Raw genomic sequence first — 16372 nt, forward strand, 5'->3', positions numbered from 1 at the left:
ACTATAGTAATCTAGGCCAAAAAATGACAGTAGGTGGAGAAAGCAGACATAGTCAAAACAAAAAACCCAGGGAGCAGAATGGACAGGAAAGAAATGAACTGTATAGAAGAGAGAGAGGACCTGATTTCTGAGTTGGCCATTTGAATTTAGGGCAGTGATATTAACAGATTTGGGAGAGAAGGATATGTTTAGAATTAGAGTTTAGTTTTGGAGGAGAATGAGTATACTCTTGAATATCCCAGTGTTATACATAATATAATATTGTGGATATTATAATACATCAATTTGTCAAATAAGTATAAGTCTAGATAGAACTCATAATAAGTGTGTTTGGAGACACAGATTGAAGTCTGTAGTTAAAGCATTGATAATGGGAATTTGATCACCAAAGGAAAAGTATAAGGTAGGATTTTCCCTTCCCCTTTTGAGTCTCTGACTCTTTGAGACTATAATGAAAACTGTGGTCCCTTCTCCCCAGAAAAATGCACATAAGCACAATTTGGACCAAATAACTTTCACTCCTAGCCTACAGAAATTCCTTCAAGGTTAAAATTCCCTAGTATAGCATCAAATGGGAGCTCAAAACTAGGCTGCTGGAGAACATCAGTGTTTGAGTGGATGAAGAAAGACAAGCTCTTGAACAACATTGAGGAGTGGTTGGACATCAAGGAAAAGAAGGTGTTTAAGGGAAGGATCAATGAACAGTGTCAGCTAGAGAAAAAGACTTGAAACGTATCTTTTCTTTTTTTTTTTTTTTAAGTAGGAATCTCACTCTGTCACCCAGGCTGGAGTGCAGTAGCACTTGGCCACTGCAGTCTAAACCTGCTGGGCTCAAGTGATCCTTCTGCCTCAGCCTTCCAAGTAGCTGGAATCACAGGCATGTGCCACCATGCCTAGCTAATTTTTTTATTTATTGTAGAGATGAGTTCTCACCATGTTGCCCAGGATGGTCTTGAACCCCTGGATTCAGGCAATCCTCTTGCCTCCACCTCCCAGAGTGCTGGAATTACAGGTGTGAGCCACCATGCCCAGCGAAAAGTATCTGTTGACTTTGGCAATTAGGTTACTGACAACGTGAGCCAGAGAGTTTCAGAGGTGAGCTGAGGGGTCAAAGCTAGATTGGGATGGGCTGAGAAGTGAATAGAAAGTAAGAAAGTAAAAATATTGAATGTTGATTGTTCCTTTCAGTAATTTGACTGTAAGAGGAATGGAGAGAAAAAGCAATAGTAAGAAAGGATGGTCAGTAGAAGAATTTTTAGAAAGTGGGTAGATGGTGTTGAGGAAGAGGCTGAGAAATAAACTGGTCAATCAGACAAGGTCTCCAGAAGGATGAAATTAAGACCAATTGTAGACAGAGGCTCTGAGGCTGGAGGAGACTGATGGGTGAATACAAGCACTGGATCTGTCTTCTTTCACACTATACTTCCAGCACCTGGCAGAATACTTGGCACATAGTATGTGTGTCATAAATATTTGAATTTAAAGTTTAGATTGGAGAGAAGATGCAGGTAGTTTGCTTGATGGGGATGAAGAAAGAAGAAGGGGTCTTGAAGGAGATAGGTGGTGGTTTGTAATAGTTGTTGTGGGGTATTAGAGGGAGAACTGGCCAAATAACAAGGTGTTCAGGATGGATTGGAGACCCACTGTTTTAGGTAACATACGTATAAAATGCTCTATAAGCCGGGTTCGGTGGCTCAGCCTGTATTTCCAGCACTTTGGGAGGCTGAGGCGAGTGGATTGCCTGAGCCTGCAGGTTTGAGACCAGCCCAGGCAACTTGGCAAGACCTCATCTTCACAATAAATAAAAAACTAGCCAGGAGTGGTAGCACGTGCCTGTAGTTCCAGCCACTTGGAAGGCTGAGATGGAAGGATTGCCGAAGCTCAGCAGGTCGATGTTGGGATGGCCGTGAGCGTGCCACTGTACTCCAGTCTGGGCGACAGAGTGAGACTCCAACTCAAAGAAAAAAAAAAAAAAGACACTCTTTAATCGTATTAGTTGTTTCAGTGAAAATCGGCAATGATAAAAGTTGAGATGAAAGATAAACCACTTCAAACTGAGAATTGAGGAGCCACACTTAAAATGGGAGGTGCCTGGATGAAAGAGTTAGGGTTTGGCAATGGATTGGGGAAGGGAGGACCTTGAAGGAAGAGCATGAACCAGAAGTGTGGTTGGGAAAATACCCTTTATCTGCATCCAACTGGCTGCTTCCTGCCATTACATCAAATTGCAGCTCTTCAGGGGATCAGTTCATAAATGTTGACCTTTTCGTTGCTTCTTCCACTACAGGATTTATGACCAGAGGAAAATTGATGAGAATGAGAACAATGGAGTACTCAAGAAATTCTGTCCTCATCACCTGGTAAGATTCATGAAGGGCCAGTTACTTCAGGCTTCCCTCCTTCAACCCCAAGGCTGCACCTGAACTTGTTGGTATGGTGAGAAGAGCTTGGATTTCCAAGCCAGTCATCTGGATTTGAATCCTGACTTTACCACTTAACCAGTTTTGTGATCTTGGGCAGTCACTTCACCTGTTAGCCTCTGTTTTTATATTGGCAAAATAGAGGTAAAATAACTGCCTTGAACCTTGATGGTGAGGCCTAATGAGACAGTGTATATAAAATGGCTAGTACACAGAAGACAACCGAAGGAAGGCCCTGAGACGCTCCCCCGTAGGTGGTCACGTTTCATTGGCTGTATCCTGTCTCTGTCTGTCTGTTTCACTCTCTCAATCTCTGGGAGAAGATACAGGGGAGTTTGAAGGAAACCTATTTCCTTAAGATGGTATAATAAATGGGGGGGGTGGGGCATCAGTCAGTATCTGCTCCTTATTGCAGGTGAACAGTGAGTCCAAAGCAAACATCACCTGTCTTGTGTACAGCCACGACGGCACAGGTACGTGAGCAGGGCCCAGCTCCTAGGCTGGCATGCCCCCTCTGTCTAGAGAGCTGCTGAACCAGTGAGGCATGTGCCCGCCAGTGCTCACCACTGTGCTATAGCTCCAAGTGGAGCAACTGGGAAGCAACAGCTGATGGTGAGCACGTAGCGGGAGGACGCAGCAGAGGACCCTTGGAGATGCTAGGCACCATTTGCAGAATGCTGCAGATAATGTTTGGCGAGGCCTGTCCTGAAGCCCAGGCTACTTGCCTGATCAAGTTCTTATGCCTTTGGCTCATTGCTGAGTTAATGGGTATGATCTTTTTGAGCATTCTGCTACCCCTGGGTTGGCAGTGTGTTCCTAGTCTACCCTGTACAGTCTGACTTGCCTGCTGTTCCAACTAAGTAAGATGGGTGCTTTACCTGGGTATTTGGAGGGGGCACTACTGGCAAGAAGCCCCACCCCGACCCCCAACTCCTGGTCCCTGCTCTTTTCAGCCTTTGCCTTCACTGCTGTGTTCTTGTTCTTGGCAGAGCTCCTGGCCAGTTACAATGATGAAGACATTTACCTCTTCAACTCCTCTCACAGTGATGGGGCCCAGTATGTTAAGAGATACAAGGGCCACAGAAATAATGCCACAGGTGAGACTGCCTCTCTAGGTTTCTGTGGCCCAAATCTGTACAGCATCATTCGGGTTGTACAGATGGGAACTACCAAGGAGTAGGCAGCCTATGTTGCCATGGGCACTGAGAGGTTGTCCTGAATTAGGGTGAAGTTTTCATGTTTTTTCTACTATGTTAGAAGAGAGAGGGCTTGCCAGGCACAGTGGCTCATACCTGTAATCCCAGCACTTTGGGAGGCAGAGGCAAGAGGATTGCCTGAGTTCAGGGGTTTGAGACCAGCCTGGGCAACTTGGCAAGACCTTTTCTCTGCAACTAAAAAAAAAAAGTAGTACCTAGTACCTGTGGTTCTAGTTACTTGGAAAACTGAGGCAGAAGGATCACCTGAACTCAGCAGGTTGAGGCTGCGGTGTCCATGAGTGTGCCACTGCACTCCAGCCTGGGCACAGAGTGAGACTACTACTCAAAAAAAAAAGAAAGAAAGAAAAAAGACAGGACTCAAGAGCATCTCACCAATGCAGTGACATTGCTTCTGTTTGGTTTGAGCATAAGGAGACTAGTCTGACTTTTATTCTTATTATTTCAGGTAATTTCACTAATAGCTTGTTGGGGAGTCTGAAGTGGGAGTAAATGCCTCTAGGGAGGGAAGAGTAAATGATTTTTTTGAATGAGGCAGAGGAAAAGGAATGGTGATATTATCTAGCACAAGATTGCAATAAAGATTGACCTTTTTTGTTCCATGTCCATGGTTCCCAAATTGTGGGGCACACTGGTGTCAGCTGATAGTTTCTGAAAAATAAGACTGCCTGGTCTTAACCCCATACATTCTCTCTTTTTTGGAGTTGGAGTCACTCACTCTGTTGCCAGGCTGGGGTGCAGTGACATGTTCACGGCCACCACAGCCTCGACCTGTTGGGCTCAGGTGATCCTGCTGCCTCAGCCTTCCAAGTAGCTGGAACTACAGGCATGTGCCCACAACACCCAGCTAATTTTTTTATTTATTGTAGAAACGAGGTCTCACTAAGTTGCCCAAGTTGGTCTGAAACCCATGGACTCAGGCAGTCCTCTCACCTCCACCTCCCAAAGTGCTGGGAATACAGGTGTGAGCCACTGTGCTTGGCTAACCTCATACATTCTGATTTAATTGGTATGGGGTGTGACTTCAGCATTGAACTTTTAAAAAATTACCCGTGTGATTCTAATGTACAGAAAAGTTGGAGAGTCACTGCTCTTTTTTGTTGTTATGACTCTTAACAGATATCTGTCATAATTTTGACTTAGAGACAGCAGTTAGCGGTTAGTTTTCCTTTTTTTCTTGAGTTGGTGAGAAGGGAGGGAAAAATTTGTTCTTGGATCTCAAGTCCACAGATACACAAAAAGAAGGGTGCCAGTCTGATAGCCAGTATTATACTGGCTGTGGTACTTGGAACTCTGGGCTTCTTTTACTCATTCCAGAGAGTGAAGCCCATTCATTATTCAGAGTCCTGTTAGCAAGCACAGCTCACTTGCTTCTCTTGTTTTTGAGTCGAGGTTGTTTTTGAGTTGAGGCATGCTCGCAGCTTACCACAGCCTCAACCTCCTGGACTCAGCTGATCCTTCCGTATCAGCCTCCAGAGTAGCAAGGGCTACAGGCCTGGCTAATTTTTTGATTTTTTTGTAGAGATGAGGTCTTGCAATGTTGCTGAGGCTGATCTCAAACCTCTGGGCTCAAGCAGTCTTCCCACTGTGACCTCCCAAAGTGCTGGGATTATAGGCAAAAGCCACTGTGCCCGGCCATCTCACTTGCTTCTTATGGGCAGTTGTGTCATATACCTTCATCAGTCTCATATCAACCAATGACCCAAGAAACGCTGACAAAGTACCAATGAAGTATACATATCGAGGATAATCCTAGGGCATAGGACAGTGTTATCTAGGAGTGGGCAGAGCTGGGTGATTCAGGTGGGACAGGTAAGACATTAGAGGCCTGTGGTTGCCTGATAGGTATTGACTAATGAGACTGAGGCTATTGCTACCGGACTGCGGACGCTCTGCCTTGTGGAGCTCTTGGGGAGAAAATCAATAGTCTTTGGGACTGGTGTGATTCTTATAGCTATATATTATACCTGCATAATCTCTTGATTTGTTTTGTGAAAATGAAAAGAATTATTTGGTTCTCAGCTGATTTAGAGTTTATGAATAACTGAATTCCTTGCAAGATAAATATAAATAGACCTGATGACAGCCCTCATGTGGTTTGTTCTCTCATGTATCATTTCAGTAAAAGGTGTTAATTTCTATGGCCCCAAGAGTGAGTTTGTGGTGAGCGGTAGTGACTGCGGGCACATCTTCCTCTGGGAGAAATCTTCCTGCCAGATCATTCAGTTTATGGAGGGGGACAAGGGAGGCGTGGTGAGTATGGTGTGCTGGGCTGGCTGGCTCCTAGTCTCTCCAGTCACTAAGGTAGGTTTTAGCATGGCCACTGAATTCTTACTGTAACCATATGATATTATGTCTTAAAGATCCAGCCAGCTCAATTAAAAGACAGTGTAGCCTGGGGTTGCTGAGATTTTGTTGTAATATTTTCTTCCTTTTCTTGTCTTCAGTCTCTCTAAGGCATGGTTTATTGAGATGAGAAAGAGAACTTAGGGAAGAGCATCTGTCCTTAACTAACTTACCTCTAAGCATGGACCTTTTCTAAAAGCAAAAGCATTAGAGTTCAGAGCACAGCCTCCTCCATGATGCTGAAGGTATTTGTAAGTGGCGAGCAACCTACTTGCCTATAACCCGTGATCTGCCTGTGCTTTGAGTTCTGCAAACAACCTCTGTGGAGATAGGGCAAAAAGATGAGTAAGAATTGAGTTAGGGAATAAAAAGTGGTCAACTTTGAAGATGTATCTGGTTAACCGTATCATCTTTTTTTTCTTTTTTGAGACCCAGAGTCAGGAAAGAGTTCAGTGGCTTTATGTTATAAGGATTTTGGACCACAGAAGATAGGAAAGAGACAGTTTGGAAGACTAGATTGTACCGATTACCCAAGGTTTCTAAGGAGTGATGAGGCAGCTCGGTCTCTTCCTTTTCCTTCCTTCTCAGTCAAGCATGGGGAACTTCAGAGAGCCTAGCCATCTCTTGATGAAGCTTATGTAGAGTGGCTTTAGAATTTAGAATGGTTCCTTGCAATCAAGATCCCATTCCTTCTTGTGTTTTTATTGCCCTGGTATGAGAGTATTTCAGATTTTCTTCTGGTTTCCTCTAAATTTCAGGGGCCTGAGACCACTATAGGTCTAGGGCTACTTTGGCCTGAGTGTAAGAGGAGAGGAGTCTAGAAGTTCAAGGTGTGGCTCACTCTTGCCTGCTTCATTTTTTACTCTTCCATAGGTCCCCTTCTGTCATCTGAGTGGACATACCCACAACACTGGAGTCTTAATGCGAATCCTGCCATAGGCATGTAGTCAGAAAGAAGTAAAAAGGGGCCAGTGAATCCTTCCTTGATCATAAATTATTGTCTTGCATTCTGTTCCAGAAAGATGTGGGGCTGAATGCCCACTCTGCAGGTCAGTTTGCTTTCAGCTCAGCCAATACCAAGATCTGAATTTTTTTTTTTTGAGTTGGAGTCTGACTCCGTCACCCAGGCTGGAGTGCAGTGGCACACTCACAGCCACCCCAGCACCGATTTGCTAGGCTCCAGAGATCCTTCCGCCTCAGCCTTCCAAGTAGCCAGAACTACAGGCGTGCGCTGCCACTTCTGGCTAATTTTTCATTTATTGTAGAGACATCACCTCACCAAGTCGCCTGGGCTGGTCTTGAACCCACGGGCTCAGGCAATCCACTCGCTTCAGCCTCCCAAAGTGCTGGGATTATAGGCTGAGCCACCGAACCTGGCCAAGATTTGATGATTAATTCAGGTACTCAAGTGGCGAGGACTTCTACTTGGGATGGGCAGGCCTCAGGCCTGAGTTTTAGGGTCCTAAGAGTAAGAGAATAGAACAAGAGATACAGAGACTACCCTCTGAAGTGAGTTTTCTTACTTGGTCTTGCCTCTGTGTCAGCTGAATGATCCATATGGTCTTCACTGGGGTCCCTCTTTTTTTATCCTAACCTTTCAACCATGGCAGTCACAGGTACCAGCTTCATGGTAGACTTACAGCACATATCACAAAGTAGAATGTTAGAACCAGAAGAGACCGTAGAGGTTATCATCTGTCTTATCCAGGTCTCCTGACTCTCTTTTGGGGTCTTGTCCTTGTTCCCATTCAGCTTCACAGGGAAAAGGGTGGAGGAAGATGTCAGAGGACATCTCCTTAGTCTCAAGAGCACTTTGATGCTTGACTCCATTCTCTACATTCCCCCAGCCCAGTTATCGAGGCCAGAGCTCTTTTCTCTGCTCAGGCAATATTGACAGGTTAAGTCCTGGCATTCAGACAGGTCTGGTGAAGTGCCCAGGTACCCTGACCCAGAAGTCCTCTGTCGGCTCCCTCTGCAGGCTCCAACTCAGGTACTGTATGTAATCTGTTCTCTTGTCCCCTACCATTGGCTTTGTTCTTTAGTCTTCCGTTCCAAGGAATTATTCTCTGGGCTTTTTCATTTTGCTGACTTATTCAAGCAGAGCTGGCTTGGAGTTCAGGTCTATAGCAAGGGTTTATCAGAAGATGGATGAGTAAGTTCAGGCTTGTGTGTGAGTTCTCACATATCTTTTGATAATATTTCCAGGCAATGGAGATTCTTTCTAGTGCCTCCCATGCTCCAAATGCTCTTGCCTAAAAGAGCCAATATAAACTCTGCAATAAGCTGATGTGTGGAATGGGGGAAGGAAGGAAAGAATGGAGTTTCCATTTTACTCTTAGCTTCAGGCTTAGCTTCCATTTTTTCTGGGCATGTGTTTGTTTATTTGTAAAAAGGAAGTCAAAAAAGGCTGGAGGTCTGTAGGTCAGCTCTATTTTCCATGCCTGCCCTTGGCTTCTCCTTAGCTCTTTTCTGCCTTGTGCAGGCGAGGCAGGGAGGTTGGGCCAGAGAGAACTAAAAGAGGCTTTTTGCCAGGGTTTGTTTTCTTAGACTGAAGGGCAGCTGCAAGGTGGAGTGGCTTTCCTATGTGTTCCTCATCTGACTAAAAGCCTGAAAATGCTTTAGCAGCCATATCTGGGACTAGCTCTTCCGGTCAGGATGGGAACTGCCCTGCCCTGCCCTGCCCTGCCCTGCCCGGGACGTTCATGTTTCTCACTCAGGCAGCAGGGGGCATAGGCACTTTTGGATAAAAGGAAGCTGCCTAAGCCAGAAGGTCTGTCTGCCGTAGTTCGTTTCTTCTGTTCAGTGAATGTCTCCAGAGGGTGGCTAAGATTGAGGCTGTGGGGCCCCAGGAAGCTGCCTGGTTGTCCTAGGCTGCCCTGTAGCTGAGCTTACCTTGCTCTCAGGCAGGTAGCAGGACATTGGCCCTCAGGATGTGCAGGTTTCTCTGAAGCAGACATGAGCCTCCATCACCCCCCTCCAGCTCAGCCTCCTCCTCCCAGCCTATGCCTCTCCAGTTCTAGTAAACAGTGCCAAGTGAATGTAATTGTTCTCCAACTCTTCTCTGGAGGCTCAGTGGCAGCTGCTGCTTCCTTCATCTTAAAAAACTTATTTGCCATTTGGTGAAAGCCACTGAGATGGTTTTTTCCCAGGCTTAGGCAAGTTGGAGCTTTGGCATCTGGAGTAAATGAGGTCATCTAGATCTCATTGCCTTCTTGTGAAATCGGCAGCAAAGTTGGCCCATCACTTGCCCACTCCTAGGACTGTCCCTGAGGATGAAGCCATCCCTGACCTATATATAGATATGATAGATGTGCCTGGTCTTACACCCAGTCTGTTTCTGGTGGGTTCCTCTGCCCCCAGGGCCATAGGGCCTGGGCACAGGATGGGTGGGCTTCCTTTCAAGCAGTTGCCTCAGCCCTGATGAAGGGCAGTTATTAACTCAAGTAGAGTAGTGTTCTTTAAATCCTGCTCCCACCCACCCCTGAGTCTGTGTTTGCCTTTCTTCCTGACCAGGTGAACTGTCTGGAGCCCCACCCTCACCTGCCTGTGCTGGCAACCAGCGGCTTAGACCATGATGTGAAAATCTGGGCACCCACAGCTGAAGCTTCCACTGAGCTGACAGGGTTGAAGGATGTAAGTGGCTGACTGGGTTCTCTTCTTTCTGCTCGTCCACATATTGTGATTCTTCATTTTCTTAGGAAGGAATAACTTGCTGCCCAGTTCTTTAAAGGCTCTGCTCTAATACCCTCCTCCACATTCCTGTCTGCCTCAGTAGGGTCAGTCCTGCTCCAATGGCAGCTGTGAAGTGCCACTAGTTGGTAGTGGAATTGGGTAAGAGCATCTTCAGGAGGAATTACTCTAAATCCTCCCATCTTCTAAGTGGCTGAACCTGGGGCATCCTTTCCTAATCTAACCTGGCTGTACTTCATCTTAATGGGAAGCTTTTATTAGGATAGAACACCAGCCTTCTTTATTCATTGCTGCCTCTGCCCCCAACACTTTTGGGTTCCAGGTGATTAAGAAAAACAAGCGGGAGCGGGATGAAGATAGCTTGCACCACACTGACTTGTTTGATAGCCACATGCTCTGGTTCCTCATGCACCACCTGAGACAGAGACGCCATCACCGGGTAAGCAGGGGTTGGAGTGAGTTCCCAAGGGCAGTGACCCTCCCAAGAGGGCTAAAAACTTTCAGAGTAGTGACTTTAGTAGGAATCAGGTGGTCTTGGTTGGGTTTCCTATCCATTGTCTCCTGTTCCCCTGAGAGCCCTGATAAAGCCTTGGAAGAGCCACCCACAGAAAAGGGTGGTACCTGCTTGTTCTCCTTCTCCATACATGGATAATGCCCTCTTCATGAAGGCAAAGGCAGGAGGCGGGAAGGAGTAGGGAAGAACTAATCTCAGGGTGATCTTCCGTTTTTCCTTGCATGCCAGAAGAGGCCTAGGGCAGGGGTTGGCAAACTGGCAGTTGGCCTTTTGCTAGTTCTTGTTTTGCTTTTGAGTTGGAGTCTCACTCTGTCACCCAGACTGGAGTGCAGTGGCCGCTCCCGGCCACCGCAGCCTCAACCTGCTGGGCTCCAGCGATCCTTCCGCCTCAGCCTTCCAAGTAGCTGGAACTATAGGCATGTACTACCATGCCTGGCTCATTTTGATTTATTGTAGAGATGAGGTCTCGCCAAGTTGCCCAGGTGGGTCTCGAACCCGTGGGCTCAGGCAATTCACTCACCTCAGCCTGCTGGTTCTTGTAAGTAATGTTTTATTGAAACACAGCTCCACCCATTGTGTATCATCTAGGGCTTCATCCCACAGTGGTAGAGTTGAGTAGATGCAGCAGAGACCGTATGGTCCACAATATTTGTTATCGATTTCCTGGTTTTTTAGAAAACTTCTGCTCATCCCTGGCCTAAAGCATCTGAATTCTAGCTAAGACTTAACAGGCTTGTCCTTGTTCCATTCGGGAATGTTACTAACAAGCCTTTCCCATTCCACAGCGCTGGCGAGAACCTGGGGTTGGGACCACAGACGCAGACTCCGATGAGTCTCCCAGCTCCTCAGACACCTCGGACGAGGAGGAGGGCCCTGACCGGGTGCAGTGCATGCCATCCTGAGGCCTCGTACCTAGGTGGGGCGGGCTGGGGCTGCCAACCCAGTCCTGCCTGGGCAACCTGTTCCCATCCCAGGCTCTTACTTTCAGCAGAAACGCACTTTGGACTTTTTGCTTTAGATAAAAGAAAGACATCCCAGGAGAAGGACACACCAGAGGAGAATGAACCAACAGAGAGTCCCTAGGATGGGAGTGGAGCCCTGGAGTAGGGTTCCGTGGGGACATGCATAGGACTCCGCAGAAGTAGCCTCTCCCCAAGGCCTCTTTCTGAGGGGAGAAGGGAGCCTATTTTGTTAACTGGTTTGGGATAGGGAATGGTTTTCTTTGTCTTTAACCTCCCTTGTTTCTTGGGCAGAGGGGTGGGGGGAACAACTGGCTATTCAGTACCAAGGGCCAGAGTTGGGGGCAGGAGCGCCACTCTCTCTTTGGTTTAGGTTTTGGACTTTTTCTTTGTTTTTTTAAAAGTCTATGACAGTTCCATTGTTCCCCTTTTCCACCCCAGCCCCCAGCAACCCCATCCCAGGATCCTGATTTTCTGGGAAGTCCTCGGAGCCCCTGACCATCCCACACTCTTTGCTTTCCACCTCATTCATCCTCTGTACTTATCACAGTGTTTTGCACTTGATTGTGTCTCCTTCACTCTCTCCTCTTCATCCCATCACCCCTAAGTAGGTCAGGGGAGGGAGGATGGGGAGAGGAGGGAGAAGGGGCAGAGGTGGAGAAAGAATAGGAAGGATGTTACCTCTTTTTTTTTTTTTTTAAGTTTTTGGTGGCAGCAATCTCCCTGTCCTATCACTGTTAGAGGCCTAATTTTATATCTATAAATATATTAAAAAGCAAGTCAAACTTGGATGTATCAAGGTAAAATTATTGTCAAAGTTTAAATACCTATATATTCTCTATGAATGCAATAAAGGGACTTAAAGGAAGAGTGAGCAAGAGTAATGATGTGGAAGTGACACCTGGGGTCAGCTTACCCTCTGCATATATGACCATTAGAGATGGAGCTTACCCCTTAGGTTTTAGGAGGCTCAAGAATGCAAGAATCCTCAGTTCTGCCCTTCCTGTTTCCCTAACTTGTTGTGGAGGTTGGGAAAAACAGGAAATTCCTCTCAACTCTGCCTGAGATCTACCTCTCCTTGAGTCTTGTGGGGCTTACCAGAATGACTTTTCCAACCCAGGGCTGGCCTGTCTTTAAAACCTGACTGGACTCTGACTTTAGGAAGGGTGCCACCATGGCAGACTTGCTCTTCTGGTCTGTGTGTGACAGACGACACATAGACGCGCACACGCACACTCTTACCTTTAGCTGCTGGACTCTTTAAGCCATCCACATCCACGCCAGCTCCCTTCCTAACGGAAGAGTGAAGGGAAAGACTTCCTGGGATTGACTTACAGACCTAGTCCACCTCTTAATAATTTAGGACTGAGGAGCAAGTCGGTCGTCTAAGGACTGATCACAATGGCTGGAGCCTTGTCTTATCACTGGTCACTGAAAAGTCCCAGTGGAATTCTTGCCCTTAAATGCTTTTGCTGCTATTTTTTTGCCCCCAATTTCCACAAAATCCAATCAGGAAATCTGCATCCTGGGACAGTCAGATTCTACTAAAACAGGCCAGGAAGGAGGGGAAGAGTGTGAGGATGGAGTCCCCAGACACTCCTTTCTCATGCCCCTTTCCTTGCAGTGCTCAGACCAGATGTCGCTGCTGCACCCCCTCCCTGAGGTAGGGAATGTGTGGTGACCAAGTGGTCTGTGTTCCTCTTGCTTAGTGGGTCGATGGGGTGGGCTGAAAAACGTGCACTCTGGAATTTGTTGTATTTTCTCTAAGTAAAGCTTCCCCCCGCCCACCGACTGCTGCTTTGTGTGGTATGTGGTACATTCATTCATGATAGCCTGTTTTTGCTCCTTCCCATGTAGATGCTAGCCCTTCCCTCAAACTGCCTATGTTAGTGTTAGGAAGTCCAGTCCATATCTGTGTTTCCAGTGCTTGAGCTGGTGGGAGACTACTGCAAGTAAAAGAGGCTCCACTTGGCTCAGTGATATTTAGGAGATGGGAGTGGGGTTGGGGCATTTTCCTAGCCCCATTCCAGGCTGCAGTGAGGGATGTGGGGGTAAATATTGCTCCTCCCCCCTCCCAGTGATCCAGAGGCTCCAAATTCTTGATCACTCACAGAAATTTTTAAATCAATTAGGTACAGTACAGTCAATCACCTTTATTCCAGGGTTAGGACAAGGCCGTGCACACTGCAGACAGAGGAGCACAGGAAAGAGACCATCTCACAGCTACAAGGGGTGGGTGGGCCGGTTAGTCTTTCTAGATTATTTTGCCTTACAGAGAAACTAGTAGACTCTGCTGAAGATGACCCTGTCTCTCTTCTCCCATTTCTTCCGTAAGGAAGACTCCATGTTCTCTTCCTCGCTCTCATATGACATATCCCAAATGAAAGGACGGGTCGTGCTCATTTCCCCCCTTCCAATCCTACAACTATCTCTCTTCTTAAGGGAGAAGCCAGACAAGGCTGGGGAGACTCGGGAAGGTCCTTTAAGGCAAAACCGTGGAGTCCTCGAGGTGTGTGTGTTAAGGCAGGTGTCCGCAGCAGTGGCCAGAGGGGATGGGCAGGCTGGGCTGGGCTAGGCTAGGAGTCAAGGGTACTCTCTAACTAGTCTGGCTTCTTCCTTCTCCCAACAGCCAACTCTCTCCTCCCACCAAAGTTTTGCTCCTACATCCTAAAAGCTCCTAGCTTCAGCTTTCTCTAAATAGTCTTTGAGATTGCATGCGAATTAATGTTTTTTTAAAGAGCTTTCTTTTTTGTGTGGACTATGTAGCAATTTGACTCTGCCACTCCCTTCACTGTGGCATTCCCTTCCCACTCCCACTCTGGCCTAGACAATAAGTTAATGCTAGACACCACAAAAGAGGGCAGACATGGCAGTGCGGGTTTAATATACATATATGTAGAATTATATGTACACACAGTTAGCACGGTCGGGGTGGGGAGTGGCATCTTGGGATAGGCAGGAGGCTGGGGTCACTCACTGTACTCTAGTGATTTGGCTAGGAGGCGTCCACAAGCCCAAGGGGCCAGGATATCAAGTGAGAAAGGTTACTAAGTCCCCTCCTAGACCGGACTGGGGTGGGGATCAGTGCAAAGGAAAACACTGTAGTTAATTTCCTTCTGGCTTGAGGTGTTCTTGACCAAGGAGAAAGGGAAGGTTGCCTGCAATAACCACGCTGGGACCCTGTAGGTGGGGTCAGGATTGGGGTTAAAACCTAAGGATCTCATTCGCCAACCTCCATAGGTTCAAAGTCTGTATGTGCAACAGTCTGAGTAGGAATAAAGAAGTGGAAAGGGGGGCTCCCCTGCCTCTGCCCTCATCCCCATCTCAGGCTCAGTGGGGCGTGTTCCCAGCAGAATCTCCAGAGCACAAATGGGCATGGGCATGGCTGCTCCATGGAGTTTAGTGTTAGGGGCTACGAAAGGATCCAGTGGTCTCTCATTAGATGCCTGGCTCATACCTCTATCCTGGGCCCATGAGGGGAGCAAAAAAAGGACCTGCTGGCACCCCAGCCCTCCAACCCAAGGAACAGCAGGAAACTGGACCATGGAGCCAGTCCAGCATGGCAGGACAAACACTGACTCTGACTTTTCTCTGCCCCTTCCAGGTGGGGGCTGGGTAGCCTCTTCATCTTCCCTCCCTTCTCTCTGCTCTTCCTCAGATCCATCCACCTCTTCCCTACCTCACCCCCACCTCAGCTCCTCGTGTGGAAAATGCAGGTCCTTCTGCTTCCACACTTTAAAGATGTGGGGGGAACGTGGAGCATAGAGAAGTAGCAGGAATGTGCCAATTTCCACTTGCATAGAAACAGCCTCCACCTCCCTCTAGAGTGGGGAAACTATGCTCCCTCCCCCAGCCCTTGACCCCCATCCCCTCACAAGGAGGAACTAGATGAGCTAGACATATAGACAGACAGCCAGAGCGTGCGCACACGCACACACACGCGCACAGAAAGGGGGTTAGGACCAGGTTAGTAAGTGGGTAGGTGGGGGGTTGCCCTTGCCCCCTCCCCTGGAGGATGGGGGAAGGGAGTGGTCCGATGAAGGTCCAACCTTCCTCCTCTTCCTCCCCCTTGCTCAGGCCTTCTTCGGTGGGGGAGCCAATTTGATGATCTCTTCCTCAGAGGGCTGCCGGATAATGTCTGGGGGCAAAAAGGAATGTGTGTCCAGGGACAGAAGTCGTGGGAGACGCCAGGCAGGTCCATCGAGCATCAGCCTCCACGCTCCCCAAATTCGAGTACTCCAAGGATAATCGGTAGGAGGGAGCAGAGGTGCAGCTATGTTAAAGGCATCGCCTCTTACCTTTGTACTTCTTGGCACTGGGGATACGGGTTAGCTTGGTGTCCAGCTCATCCTCCTCAGAGATCTTCAGCACACGGGTTCTGTAGTCAACCACCATAGTGAGTAGGTCAGGACGGCGGGAGATCTCAAAGATGTGCTCAATGTAGGAGAGGTTGTCTGGAGGAAGGCAGCAGACAGGGAGGTCAGAGCGAGGCAGTAGGGGTCAGCTTCCCCCACTCTACCAGACTAGTGTTCCAGAACCAAGGCTGAGTTGCTCACACTGGTTATTGGAGGGGATAATACTGGAACAAGAGGGGCAACCAAGCCGGGAAAGAAGGCTAAGGTACCCAAATAACAGTACAGAGGACTGTTCCAAAGAAGGACAGAGAGCTGGTCAGGGAAGTTTCCAGACTGGATTTCAGAATGAGGAATTTAGGTTAAAACCAGGTCTCATACTGGGAGGTAGGGACAACAGAAAACCAGCCTGTCCTTTTCCACTTTCCCACCAAGTAAGTGTCAGAAAGAATCTGCTGACAGTGCATGTCGGACTAGGGGTGTGGAATCTCTAGACAGCCCAGGAAAGATTCTGGACCTAGTGAGCAAGGTCATTCTGAATGGGAGAATGCCCGCACTCCACCAAAAGGGTGATCTATGTGACCTGGCCAATTCCAGGCGATTAAAGATGCCCTTAGACCTTCCCTGGTTCCTCCCCTCTGACTGTTGCAACAGTCTGACCATAGCATGCTATCCATACCATAGTCAGAATACTGTATCTGCAGGGCCCTGAGTTCACACACCTATCAAACACCCTATCACTCAAAAGCCCTCTACAACACTGTCTTAACTTACCTTCCCAGCCACTTCTAAACATACCCTGTGTCACAGCGAAGCCAAGTAGGGCTCCTTGCTTTTCCAAACACACCCAATTCTCTCCCACTTCTGCAAGAGTGTT

The 16372-nt window shown here is 47.6% G+C and overlaps 2 protein-coding genes across 8 annotated transcripts in view; one reads left to right on the forward strand and one right to left on the reverse strand.

The window, feature by feature from the left end:
• DCAF8 (DDB1 and CUL4 associated factor 8) overlaps positions 1-12930 on the forward strand; it is a 51463-nt gene extending 38533 nt beyond the window's left edge. For all 5 annotated transcript variants that reach the window (XM_021712699.1, XM_021712698.1, XM_008058713.1 and 2 more), the window contains 7 exons: positions 2288-2360; positions 2836-2893; positions 3410-3517; positions 5757-5887; positions 9494-9613; positions 9993-10109; positions 10970-12930. In XM_021712699.1, coding sequence (XP_021568374.1) covers positions 2288-2360; positions 2836-2893; positions 3410-3517; positions 5757-5887; positions 9494-9613; positions 9993-10109; positions 10970-11086 — 724 coding nt within the window. In that variant the 3' untranslated portion in view covers positions 11087-12930. The remainder of the gene's footprint in view (positions 1-2287; positions 2361-2835; positions 2894-3409; positions 3518-5756; positions 5888-9493; positions 9614-9992; positions 10110-10969) is intronic.
• A 346-nt stretch (positions 12931-13276) lies between these two features.
• PEA15 (phosphoprotein enriched in astrocytes 15) overlaps positions 13277-16372 on the reverse strand; it is a 4051-nt gene continuing 955 nt past the window's right edge. For 2 of the 3 annotated variants that reach the window (XM_008058719.2, XM_021712705.1), the window contains 2 exons: positions 15442-15597; positions 13277-15281 (listed from right to left, as the gene is read on the reverse strand). In XM_008058719.2, coding sequence (XP_008056910.2) covers positions 15217-15281; positions 15442-15597 — 221 coding nt within the window. In that variant the 3' untranslated portion in view covers positions 13277-15216. The remainder of the gene's footprint in view (positions 15282-15441; positions 15598-16372) is intronic. The other variant, XM_021712704.1, reaches the window with a different exon arrangement.

Source organism: Carlito syrichta, unplaced genomic scaffold, assembly GCF_000164805.1.
Source record: "Carlito syrichta isolate Samal-C Ts95f unplaced genomic scaffold, Tarsius_syrichta-2.0.1 Scaffold303604, whole genome shotgun sequence".
Lineage (NCBI taxonomy): Eukaryota > Metazoa > Chordata > Mammalia > Primates > Tarsiidae > Carlito > Carlito syrichta.